Genomic DNA, 13,764 nt, shown 5'->3' with positions numbered 1-13,764 from the left:
CGTGCAGTCGTATCATAGCTAACAACACAAGGTTGAAATGACGAAAAACAGTCTCCCCCGATTGCATAGTCTTGCTGGATGACTTTATTCTTCATATAGTGCGTTAGTATATATGCAGGAACATTGCGGCCATCTCCTCCCACATCGACGACGTTAGACCAGCACTTGTCCTTAGTAAGTGACATAGAATGGAAAAAGTTCTTCTATCCATTCTAGTACTTTGGTGACAAACAAGGGCGGAGGCGTGTATCATACGAAAGTAGGAAAGTTGTCTAATTTGATGCCTATTGTCGTACGATGTATGTGTCACCCGCTTATTGTCGTTCATCAGTGTCTCCAAAATCAGTAGTAACTAACATTGGGAGACTGCGAAGATGGTAATATTGTGCGAATATTTTTTTATGCCATTTGAGAGGTAGCGACTGTGAACCTGACGATCTACTTTTCTACCTAGAATGCTATTTCACCTACCATGCATGCGTTAGAACATAATACCTTTTTTAACTTGTAAATTGTAGTTAAGTAAAACAAACTTATGTGATTAATCAATCCACTCTTTTTTTACTGAAATCAAACATTCGTACCCGTTATGCAAAAAAAAGACAATGAAGTACCCTTTTTTTCCTTGAAATGATTTCATAATGCGTTTGAAAAATTGAACAAATCATGGCCTTTAGGCCACCAAAGTTTTGGAAGGAGGGAGGAAATAGACAAACGTAGGTATGCCCGTATCTCCACACGCACACGTGGCTTATTGTGACCATTTTTTTATTATTAACCAAAACGGAAATGAATTATTTCTTACCATTTTTGTCAAATTAAATATTGTGACCATTTGACGTTTTTCAACCCATTTACTGTCCACGATATGCTTCCCTATGTATTTTGTGACCGTTGGCTGCCCTCACAAACTATTATATATATCGTCTTTCCCTTATTCCTAGAAGGTAATTACTATATTTTAGTTTAATATTTGTTTAGATGTTAATTTAGTTTAGTGCGTACTTTTTAGATTTAACTATGGAGAATTGTCAAAAAAAATTAATTAGTTAGTTATATATCCTTGTAAAACTCTAATAACTAATTTAGAATTGCAATATAGTTTTTCAAGAACAGGAAACTATAACTGATTAATTAATTTTAAAACATTAATTAAACTTAATTAACAACTGAACAAATAATAAACTAAAATATAATTGGAGATAATTTGTTAATATTATCTTTTTTAAAAAGAATTAGAGATGGAGAAAAAATATGTATAATTTTAATTGAGAAATAACCAAATTAAAATATGAAAATATAATTTAATAAGAAAAATTAAATAGTGAGATATTATATAAAAGAAAAAGAATAAAAATTGAAAATAATTTTTTTAATAAAAGAAAATATGATGAATTAAATAAGAAAATAACATTATTTAAAAAATTTACCCAAGTTTTAGCTCAAAAAATCTCTAAAACCCTAATTTTAGTTTTTCACACATTTCCTCAATCCGACTCTACTTTATTTCCCTCCAATACTTTTTTCTAAAGTTATTTTCCCACTTCATAGTCTCACAATTGATTCTCTCTCTTTTTCCACTCTCACAGTCATTTACACTATACCCATCGGAGTGTGTCTGCTTGCTCGTCCGCCCTCGCCATCCTCATCTCTTTCTCCGGTGAAAAAAGTCAGTTTATCAAGCCACCAACGCCCTCTTTCTCTCTACCCCACCGCACGCCTACCCACTCACCGCCGTGGAGTGATTGCATCTCGTCATCTCGTCATACATTGAAATTATTATTCAAAAGTACCTAATAAAATACTTGTTTTGCTTCGCTTGCTAGTATGAAGGAGTCTGATTTGTGTCCTACTCTATTTAGATCAACTAAAACATAACCAAGCTCATCAATTCGAACATTGGCATTATTTTGAACCAAATCACATTTAAACACAAGATGGTGAGGTACAATGAAGGCATAATACCTATTGGGGAGAATGGAGCAAAGTTGAAGTTTTTCATAGGGTTTGTGACACATTATCATGTCCCTATCACATATATGTTTTCGAAAAGTGTGCCTATAGAACTGAAAGATAAGATATTCAATACAATTGATGTATATATAATTTACACATTGATAATGTTCTTGGTGTACGTACGCCTTATATTTACGTCGCATTCATCATTGGTTCAAGATGTAGGAAAAAAATTCTTCAAATGCAGACATTTTGTTTCGTCGGTTTAAGAACTAGATAACAACAAAATACATTATGCCACATAAAGATGAACGAAAACTCCTACAAGTTCCACTAGAAAAGTATCCATTTGTTGATCAAAATCATTGAGAAGAATTTGTAAGGTCAAGATTATGTGAGACTTTTTATGCATGAAAAATGTTTATTGATCAAAATTATTAGGAACAATATTTGTTACTTTCTCACTAATTGATCCATTTGAAAATATGAAACAAGAAAATTGCAACAAGATTGACGATCTAAGAACAACTACAACCATAAAATTTCGAGAAAATGTTATGCCAATCTTATTGAGGAAATAATAAAAATTAATTTATGTTCTCACAATTATTAAGTTTATCAAACTTTATTAAGTGTTATACCAATCTTATTATGAAATTGGAATGTAAAAGGAGAGTTCAAATGAAGCTGATTTCGATCGAGCCAACATGTGGAAGAAAGCTCGAGTTAACAAACAAGAGGAGTATGACAACGACGATGTTCAACAAGTTGTCTATAAAATAGAAAGACTACTTGTAGATTACAAATTTGAATTAACCATATATAAGAATTTAGATAACTTATATTAGTTTTGATATCGTTTTAGAATGAGATCTCAGTGAATATAGATTCATCGTCCCTTAAAGGACACTCTTCTAATGATGTTTTAACCCAAATTGAGTACGAAAGAGCATTATGGTCGTATTTGTAGGGTCGCGGTGGGTATGTTACTCCTACAACTTACTTCCATTTTTTTAAAAAGATATCAAAACGTTATTATTTGGGAATGAGAGGTGTTTGAAGCCAAATTTCTTGGAGGAGATTGAGTCGAAAAAGATAATCAAAGAGAAAGGTAAGTTGAAACCGGTCGAATATCAAGACTATTTGATAAATAAATATAAAAAGACAAAGGTGAAATTGATGGAGAAACCAGAAGAGAATGAATCTAAAAGGGAGGAGGTGGAGGAGATCAATATAAATGACAATGAAGTAGAGTGAACATTCAAGGTACGTGATCCGCTAATAAACTGAAATGTCTAATATTTATATTTTACTGAATGTGGATGTTCTTGAATTAAGAGATAACCTTAATAAAAATGCTTAAGGAAAGAGAAGTTATATGTGAGTCGACGTCGATTATGCCAATAGCTTTGAAGTCGATTATTAGATACACTGCGAAGGTAATGAACAAAGATTCCAGTATAACTATTCCACTACCTGTTGGCATTTTTGGTATTAGTAAAGAATCCTGTGCTCGGAGAGGACATCATTGATCTTTATAAGATGAACAAAGTCTTTGTTTACATTGATGGCTTATATGTCGTAAATCAATTAATGTAACTTGTTAAAAATATTTTGTAGGTATTTGTATTCATCTATTCTTGGTTTGAAGGAAAATTTGCAGTACGACTTTATGGATTCGTTGTTCATCTCTTTTGGACATAACTCACAAAAATCTCGAATTCGAAACTTGAGTAGTATATTGATGGTCTCAAAAGCAAACCAAGTAGTTCTTACCCTTTTTAATCTTGGGTAAGTCAAATTATTTGATTAGTTGCATTAACAATAAAATAGTACTTATATTTTGTATAATTAGGGACATTAGACACTGTTTGTCATAAATGTGTATGACGATACAATGTTCTATCTTGACTTACTAAGGATATCATCAAAGTCAACTACAAGATATGTGACCAACATTCAACGACTTCAAATAACTGTCATATTTTATTTTATGACAACAAATAACTATCATCATTTGTGTATTAACGACGGTTAAATAAATGTCGCGAATTCATTTATTGTGACATTTTTTAATTGTCATGAATATGTTAATCGCGATAGTTTTTTTTGTATAAAAATGTCATTGTTTTGCTATTGACGACATTTTTTTTCTGTCACACATAGGGCAATCGTGACCATTTATTTTATTAAACAACTGTCATCGTTTTCGGATTGACAACAATTAATAACTACCACAAATTCATTTATTACGTCATTTATTTTCTGTTGCAAATTTCTCAATTTACTACAGTTTTTTCCTGTTGTCCTTGTCGCTCCACCATTACACGAACCATTTGAATGACAATAATGTAGCTGAGAATGACAATTTTGAATTTATAATATTGACAACCATATAGAAAAAAATAGCCAACACTTTAATATATATACACTATAATACAATTTATAATATTTGTACATCTCCATACAAGTTTCAACAATCCACATGTACAGAATCCTAGCCCTTAATCAAAAAATATTTTAAATAGCATTAGAATACATCTAACAAGATTTTCTGCAGAAGCATAAACGACCAACCGAGAATGTTCGTCTCTGGAAATGTTCTTTGAAAGAAAACTCATGAAGTTGTCGACTCCAGTTGAACCTACAAAGACAACATGAATATAAGCATCCATGATAGGACAAGAGAGTACAACTCTTATAGAAAATTTCAACATTGAGCATTACCTATCATTGCAATTCAATAGTTTGTTTTAGTATATATAACCACTAAAATTGATTAATAACAAATCATCAAAGAGTGAAAAATGGAAAGCCAATATCACAAATATATCCTTATTCCTAGTCCTTACAACAAAAAAGCTAAGACAATTCCTAGTCCTTAAAGTTCAAGAGTTTGTATTAGGCAATCATCACAAATAAAGATGAATAATTATGCACCAATTCTCTCAGATTATTAAAACAGAGAGTAAGATTATAGCAAGTACTCAGGTTCATGACAAAAAAAAAGGCCATGAAATGCAGTTAGCCAAATTGCACTTCAATCAGAGTTTTGCGCAACTACGATAATCAAGGAATAGCTTTTCCTAACAAGCAATGAATGAGAATATATACCAGTTTGTGGAATGCAGATGATTGGGCAACTGAAGGGGTTCGTGTCAAAACATACATATATCAATGTACCATTCATTGCTGGCTTGCAACAATTTAGGGCTAGAGCTTGTTACTGGAATGAAGTGCCCAACATTATCCTATGTGGCACGTGACAAAGAATACCCTTGTAAGATTCTCCATTTGTTCAATACAAATTGAAAGGAATAGAAGAAAAAGTTGTATAGTTTTTGCATCATCAACAAGTAAGGAAGTCAACTGACTAATTACTCAATTCTTAAGTTACATGTGAGACTCCTAAAGAGACATAAATAATTAAATGCTTCATTAGCTTCCTGAAGTACACTATAATATAGGTATCCTAAATTTTGTATATGGATAACTAAGTATTATGAGAAATTCGTGCAGAGTCTTGTAACTTAACTCAATCCATTTACCTGACTTGAGTGGTGGAAATGAAACAAACAATTTTTTAAAAGTGAGAGGCTAAAAGAAATAAGCAAAACATTACAACCATTAAAGCCATCAAATTAACAAAACAAATTAAAGCCACTAAACTAAATCAAACAAATTAAAGACTTCACTTACATACAACCAACAAAATTATTACTTCATTTACATGGAGAAGTAAAACGCCGTTACAAACCTGAAACTTGTCTTCATCAGAGAGTTCATCAAGATCTGCTAGAAAGGAATCAACCAAAGTAGCCTACAAACCCCAAGAAAAGAAATTGGAAATTAACAAACAAGATAAATGACATCTACCTAATGTTGTAATTTCATGGACATGGAAGTCCCAAATGAGCTTCCATAAGTTACCTCTTGAAATTTCTTTTCCTTTCTATTTTGCTGCATTTTTTTTTCAATATGGTCTTGGCACAATGCAATAATTAAGTGTGTAGTTTTTGCATCAGAATATTACGAGTTGAGTACATTGGCAAGAATTTCCAAAGAAAATGAAGATGGAAAAGACAATTTGAATGAATAAAGCATAAACTACCTTAATAAGTTCATCAGATGCAACATATCTTATCACTTCTTCAAGACTCATCTCTGCATTTAAGTTTAAAATTAGATGTTATTGTGAGTAATCATACTTAGGAAAAGCTAATAAAGTTTTTCAGCCTACTCGTGTCCTGACGTTCTAGAGCTGAATTCTACATCTTGGATACCGAATTCACAATAACACTAAAATATATACAATTGGAACTCAATGTAGAAATAACATACAAGTCGAGGTGGAGATAGCTTCACATTTTCATCTTTGCAAGCAGAACGAATATTGGTAAGTTTTCTTTAGTTCTTACAAGATTAACCTGGAAAAAAGAAAACTGCTTACGATGTAAATCAAGTAGAAACACCATTACGAAAACACCAGAACATCCATTCTCCAGTTGGCTAAAGGAGGGGAAAATGTCATCATTCTTAATTTCTAGGTTTTCAAACTTGTTGGTGACTCATTAATTAGCAGTAAGCAATTGAAACTTACAAGAGCGAGGATATGTTATCTGGCGGAGGTAAAGACTTATCCACATAGGAGGTAGTCGCTGAAACTGATACCACCTCACATCCAACAAGTTGTTTACAAATACAAGAAACTAGCATTTCCAAATTAAAAATATCATATCAAGGATGGTGCCATCGGGGAGGGAACATAAATGCCATGCATGACTAAAGGTGGTTTTTTTTTCTTCCACAAATCAGAGCCTTTGCGACAGTCACGCTTGTAATTCATCACCACCTCATCTTATGTACTTGAGACTTGTACTGGTTTTATAGGTTTTGTCAATTTTGAGATTATAAACATTTTGGACTTAAAGAAGAGCAGAAACAGTAATGGTTAATCAGTGGGCAAGTGATAGCCATTAGGATAGAACTCAAATATTTTTCTCACAGGAAAAAAGTTTCAAAGGCAGTTACCATCCGTAATCCAGCAATGAAGTGTACGCCCATATCCAGAATGAAACCCCCCTGACACAAGACATATGTTGTCAATGAAAGATAAAATTTAAGAATACATCATCGGGATAAAAGAACAAAAAGAGAGAGAGAGATAACATAGATATAAATGTAGAGGTCTTGTTATTGGGCATTCCATTATACAATAGTTCCATCTATAATAAGAACATCATATTCTTCCATGAAAAAGTGTAAAAGTGGCAATCATGAATCATGATTTGATGGGAAAAATGAAAACAGCATAGATAATATTTAAAAATTGTGTTGTGGTTGTTTACTAGAAGAACACTTACAGCGAAGTCCCGCCGCCAAGAGCTTGAGAAGTAGGGGTTCGAACTATTCATTGATCCTTCAACAATCACTTGGACGCTCATCATATCCCCAACGTCAGCAATTAAGTTTTTGCACTGCAAAACAATAAAGAGCATTTTGCCGAAGTACTAGAAAGAATAAAAAATAATCTAAAAAAAGTACCTCAACAAATGCATATTCCAACTCGCTTGTGGCTGCATTACGACCATATTGCCAATTTAGAAATTGCTCTTTGTAATATCTTCAACTTAGACCCAAGCCATTTTGAATGCAACTTTTTCAGTGTACGTAAAATGACTTTATGGGGTTCATGGTTGATGATATTGATTTGGGTTTTTCTTTCCTTTTTTTCCTTTGCTAAAAAAGGTTAAGATAAGAGAGCCACTACCTTCAACTTAATATAACTTATAAGATGAAATAATTTTTCTCTGTGATCTATAAAGTTGCATTATTTATATCCTATGTCTCAACTGGTCCATTAGAACTTTCATTGTCATATCAGTTTCATAAATAGTGGTAATAGGAAGACAACATCTAGTCTCGATAAAAGTGATATACATTGGGATCTATACTATGGGCAATTAGAATTTATACTTCCAGATCAATATTCTCATTTCTCAAGAGAGAGACTATTGGGATCATAAAATAATACTAACAGAAAATCTGGCTCTTGGCATGCATCTTTGGGAAAAATATATTAGGTAATGAACCACCAGGAACAATGCTTGACACCGCTAAGTGATCCATGTTGGGGGAGAACCATAAAGAGGATCTCAATTGAAAAGAATTATGTCAAATCTGTGAATCTAACCTTTTACAAATGGATCTTTTCCATTCTATTGGAAAGAGACAGATCTAAAGCTAGCTAACTGAAAATGTGGCCAGACTAATTAATTAATCAACAACGCATAAAAGAGATAGAACACTCATACACGACATATATCTTCTAAATCACAATCCGCCTGAATGAGTTGCATTGTCTTCTTCTCTGTTATTCTTTTTATTCTTTTCACCAAAATTGTTTAGACAAAAATAAGCACAACTAAAAAAAAAGTCGCTTATATAAGAAAGAAAGGAAGACAGGAGAACTGTGTGCTATAAATTTGGTAGGACTAGAGTGTTTTTACTTTACACCTTGGTTTGTACAGCTTTGAAGCCATATGTATATTTTCCATATTTTCCAAAATATTCCCAAAAAAGAATGAATAGTTAGTTATAAAGAAAGCTAAAGTTTAGACAAAAGAAGTGTCGTGTTTTTAACATTTTTAATACATAACACATATATACATATATTAATCTAACTTTTGAATTAGAAGAGTATATATATAACAAGATCAAAATAAATTAGGATTTGAAGTATCACACCATATATGTACAAAATAATCAAACAACAACAATATTGTAATTAGAATTATATATTATATTATGATCACTATCAACTCAAATGATTTAGCATCTAAATTTGTTTATAACATAAAATGAGTTTCACAATAGAGGGGAATTAACAATTATTTACTCACATGTGAAGAACAAATGATCGTTAAAAATGTCAAAATATCCAATTATACGTCTTTAAATCTTGTTCGATCAATCTAATTAAATTTAATTTACAAGCATATATACATATATAATAGGGAGAAATTCAAAGTTTGAAACATAAATTTAATTAATTAAAACAAGTTTTTCAAAAGAGTTTACAACAAACTTTACCTTTAAAAGGAGTTTGATAAAGGACTTCAAGCGTGAAAGTCCAAAATCACAAACCTAAATAAAATACCACCAGATATGTACCACATTAATTGATCAAAGCAAACACACACACTAGAGAGAGGGAGTAGGGAAATGGGAAGGAACTGGCACTATCACTAAGAACATAATTTAAGTATCAACAAAAAGTCAATATTCTCCAAGCAAAAACATGATAACTAATCATAAAGAATTATGATTATGTTTTAACTAATCAAAATTTTATTCAAAGGGTCTTATCCCCTACCTCAAAAGAAAGTTAACTAATAAAATTAGAACCATTAAAATAAAATCTAGTTCACCAGGATTCCACTATAATAACATTCTAAAATGATTTCCTCCTATGTACATTCAATAATCAAGATTTCCTCCCATGGGCATTTCATCAAACAATTGGTGGGCAACACAAAAGAAAGAATATTCATTTACTTAGTGGCAGCCAAAAATCTAGAAAAATTAAGGAATAAATACAAAAATTTGTGAAGAACATATCTTAGATGCAATATTGAGAATTGAGTTTCAAGTTTAATTGAAAAAATCGGCAGGAGCAAGAACTCGATTCTTCTTAAATTTCGACCATGGGATTTTGTATTGAGAAACCACTTTGCAATCTAGCAAATAGCCTAAAGCTTTATTCAAATGCTATAAAACTATCTTTTTTAGGATGACTTACTCAAAGAAAAGTACAGAGAGTAACGATTCAAAACCTTTCAACCCTTTCTCTTAGAGACCTAAACTAACATTCATCCTTAATTGGAAACTAAACAAAGAACAACAGGAGAGGTAAGAAAAAAACAATAGTAATAATAAGGGATGAAGAAATTACAATTGCCTTTTGGAAATGAGGATAAAAGGTGGAACGAATATGAGAAAGGCGAGATTTGAGGCTTCAATGGTAGACTCCAAAGAGTGGTCGTAGCCCGTTCGTCGTGTAGTAGAAGAGGTACAGGCGGCGTTGGAGTGGGGAGATGGCCACGAGGGGGCAATGCCGATGATGGACCTCGTCGTCGTCTGGAGAAGGGAGTTCAAGGAGTTCGGAGATTGGGAGGCGAAAGGGAAGAAATCTGAAAGGGGAGACGAAAGGGGAGAAAGGGGAGAAAGCAGAAAGGGGAGGCAAAAGGGGAGAAAGACGAAAGAAAGGGGAAAGGGAGAAGGGAATAAGTTAAAAATCCCTTAAAAAGTTATTATTTTTTTATATTAAATATATTATTTTATTATTATTTTTTTTCTATTTTATGACATCAAATAACTGTCGCGAAAAATATTTTCCAAAAATTTCCGTCTTTTCCCGCCAAAAACGCATTTTTCTCCCTTTCGTGACATTTTTTTTTCCTCCCTCTATTTTGTGATATAAATAAATGTCATAGTAGAGGGTTTTTCTTCTAGTGGTAGAGCCAGGACAATAGGCTTATGATTGTGCGTGGAACAATAATAAACAACACATTAAAACAAAAACAAAAGAAAATTAAGGAAAATGAATATAAAAAATTAAGACAAAAGAAAAGGCCAAACTCTCAAGGTGGAACCTCATATCCCAAGTGAAGTCGTCAAGCTATCACCAGTACTAGAGACGACGCAAAGCGGCCAACGTCATAAAAAATGGAGTTATCACTAATCTTCTTCTTCTTCTTCTTCTTTTTTTTTACCTTGTGATTGGTCACCGAAATAAATTAAATAAAATTTAAATAAAAAAATGGTTTGCAAAAAAAAAAAAAAAAGAACGCGGAGCACGGAAGGTGTTAGGACCCATAACACTTGTTTAGAAAATTGTGGTCAAATTTAATATCTTGAATTGAAATCATTATTTAAATAAATTTCATTTAGAAAAAATAAGAAATTTTTAAATGTCTTATTTCATTGCTCATACTCCAATGATCCCATTAAATAAATATATTTTTTAAAACATTCTAAACCCTAAACTCCACCTTAAGAGAAAAAAATTATTATAATTTTTCAAAATCTATTGTAACCTAATCTTTAAATAAATATATTTTTTTAAAACATTCTAAATTCATTTTTTCTTGACATCAAGTCTTGGACTACCAAAGATATCGATCCCTCACCTAAATAATCTAGAAATAAGGTTCTCCCAAAAATTTCTAGATTCTATTGTTGAATTTTTTTAGCAAAATTGATGTAAGTTATTAAGAAAAAGTTAATTAGGAAACCTTATAAAATATAGATTAAACTTTGATCTTTGAAAAAAACATAAAGTATAATTTTAAAGAAAAATTTTCTAAATGGTTTTTAAGAAAAAAAGAAATTTAAGAAAGATTTCAAAATTACTTGTGATTTAAGCTAAAATATTTTTAAAACTTCGAAAAATTTTAAATAAAAGTCAAATAAGAAATAATGCACAATATAACAAGCAAAATCAAATATGTCACAACAAATTAAGCAAATCACATAAGGTTTTTAGGAAAAGTATTGGAGATCGATCTCGGACTCCCAAAGTACTGATCCCCTCTATCTAAAAAAAAATTAGAAATAATGAATTCTCAGATAATTCTAAATTCTTTCGTCGAGGATTATTTTAAGGATAAAGTGTAAGAGAAAAATGATATATAAGAAAAAAATCAAACTAATTAACTATAGTACAAGATAACATCATAGTAGAGATTGTCAAAATGAATACAAGGCAAAATATCAAAGAAAGCATGTATACATATATTTAAGCAATATAAAGCATAAATAAGATGCAAATTTAAGAACGTATGAGTTAAATGAAAAGTATTGTCTATTGAAATAATAATAATAATGTTGACGACGATGATAATGATAATATTAACGCAATATTAATAAAATTTTCTTTATTCCTCGTTCTTTCTCTTTATATTTTTAGAGAAAAGAAAATAAGGATCAAGAGTTAACGACTATAAATATAATGATAATAACGATAAATAAAAAAAAAATACAATCATTTTCCTCATGTCTCTCTTTTTCTCTATCTTTTTCTAAAGAGAAGAAAAATGCTAAAAGTTTTTTTCTAAAAGAAAATAATGATAAAAAAAACATAGTAAGAGAAAACAATAAGATCTTCGTTATACATTTTCTCTCTCACTACCTTTCAAAAGAAGAAGAAAAAAAAAAAGAATTGAGATCATAAAGGAAAATACTTGTAGTGTGAGATATGTATCATTCGCAATAACTTCCTACCAAATGTAACCTCCACCAAAGTTTTTGGGGAATTGACAAAAATAGGTCAAAAATAGACTAGATAAAGACTTTTAGGATTGATTGTAAAAAAGTTGACATTTAGGACAAATTGAAGGTGAAATGACGAAAATACCCTTATTTCAGATTAAACATTTCAATTTAAGAACCTGTGAGATGTCTGCGAGATGTCTGCGAGATGTCTACCAGATGTTTGCGAGATAAAATAATAATAATAATAAATTGCTAACATCCTTTGAAACATCTCTAAAACAACCTTAAATCAACCATAAATCAACTTGATACATTTAATATGCAAATATATATACATATAACACAATTCATATTCGGATTTTAAAAAAAATAAAACAATTAAACCAATTTATTATTATTATTATTTTATCTCGCAAACATCTGGTAGACATCTCGTAAACATCTCGCAGGTTCTTAAATTGAAATGTTTAACATGAAATGAGAGTATTTTCGTCATTTCACCTCCAATTTGTCCTAAATATCAACTTTTTTACAATCAATCCTAAAAGTCTTTATCTACCCCATTTTTTGCCTATTTTTGTCAATTCCCCAAAGTTTTTCTTCGTATGAGATTAGGTTACTTAGAAGAAGAAAAAAAGAAAAAGAAAAAGAAAGAAAAATAATAAAACAAATAAATGAAAATCCACATTTTTGTAGATATTTTCTCCAAAGAATTTTGTCTCCTCTTTTCAAATGAGCAAATGTCACATTTATAGGTGTAGATTGCACCAAAAATTAAAAAAAAAAAAAAATCGATAGGAAAAATTACTTGAGAAATTTTAGAAATAGTAAATTCTATCGCTTGATATGTTATATGCTATAGTGATAAAAGATTATCATTTATAGAATCCAAAATTTTGTTATTACTTATACATATTTTAATTTATTTTGCTAGTTTTAAAAATGCCTCAAAATTAAATGAGATATTATGTATTTTGTGTAAAATAAATTAATTTTCTATTTTTTAAAAAATAATAGATAAGCTGCTTTTTTTTTCTCTCTTTTTGGGATGTACGTAAAAAATGGATTATTATGAGATTTTATGTTATTATAAAATTTTACCTTAAAAAAGAAACTTTAACCATATTGACACTTCATAAAAAGAACTATTAAAAGATAAAAATTAAATATATTTTATTTTTCTATAAGTATTTAAACATCCAAATAAAAAAAAAAGAACAAATTATCAAAGAAAAAATTGCATTAGATGATGAAAAAATATTAATAATAAAAAAGCAGCTCATAACACATGTTTTAGTATATTATAAATTTGGCAAATATGATGGTAATCAACGCTAATTTAATTTACTATTTTTGTAATTTTGAAAATGCAAGTGACACGAGGTTTATTATCATAAATTTTTTGTGATTATATATACTTTTTTAAACTGCTATTATAAAAAGTTTACATTATTTAATACAAACAAAAAGGGGTGCAAATTTTGTAAAAAGATATGCCTCTTGACCAGCTGATGATTCTTAAATTACAATCTA

At 30.4% G+C, this 13,764-nt stretch overlaps 1 protein-coding gene across 1 annotated transcript; it reads right to left on the bottom strand.

The window, feature by feature from the left end:
• Positions 1 to 6,302: 6,302 nt before the first annotated feature.
• On the bottom strand, positions 6,303 to 7,469 carry LOC116401711. The gene is made up of 4 exons (XM_031880164.1): positions 7,320 to 7,469; positions 6,988 to 7,038; positions 6,557 to 6,645; positions 6,303 to 6,465 (listed from the first exon to the last, which is right to left on the bottom strand). Exons 1-4 carry the CDS (start codon positions 7,452 to 7,454, stop codon positions 6,318 to 6,320), a joined length of 423 nt encoding a protein of 140 aa, XP_031736024.1. The 5' UTR covers positions 7,455 to 7,469; the 3' UTR covers positions 6,303 to 6,317.
• Between the last annotated feature and the right edge of the window lie 6,295 nt (positions 7,470 to 13,764).

The sequence above is a fragment of the Cucumis sativus genome, chromosome 1 (assembly GCF_000004075.3).
Source record: "Cucumis sativus cultivar 9930 chromosome 1, Cucumber_9930_V3, whole genome shotgun sequence".
Lineage (NCBI taxonomy): Eukaryota > Viridiplantae > Streptophyta > Magnoliopsida > Cucurbitales > Cucurbitaceae > Cucumis > Cucumis sativus.
The sequence above is the reverse complement of the archived record's forward strand: the minus strand, read 5'-3'. Positions and strand labels throughout refer to the sequence as shown.

Excerpts from the sequence above, each read along its gene's own strand:
- LOC116401711 (XM_031880164.1), bottom strand. The coding sequence starts at position 7,454 with ATGCTCTTTATTGTTTTGCAGTGCAAAAACTTAATTGCTGACGTTGGG. Across the intron at positions 7,039-7,319 it reads CTTGGCGGCGGGACTTCGCT|GGGGGTTTCATTCTGGATAT; the intron begins GTAAGTGTTCTT and ends GTCTTGTGTCAG. Across the intron at positions 6,466-6,556 it reads GATAACATATCCTCGCTCTT|CCAACTGGAGAATGGATGTT; the intron begins GTAAGTTTCAAT and ends CCCCTCCTTTAG.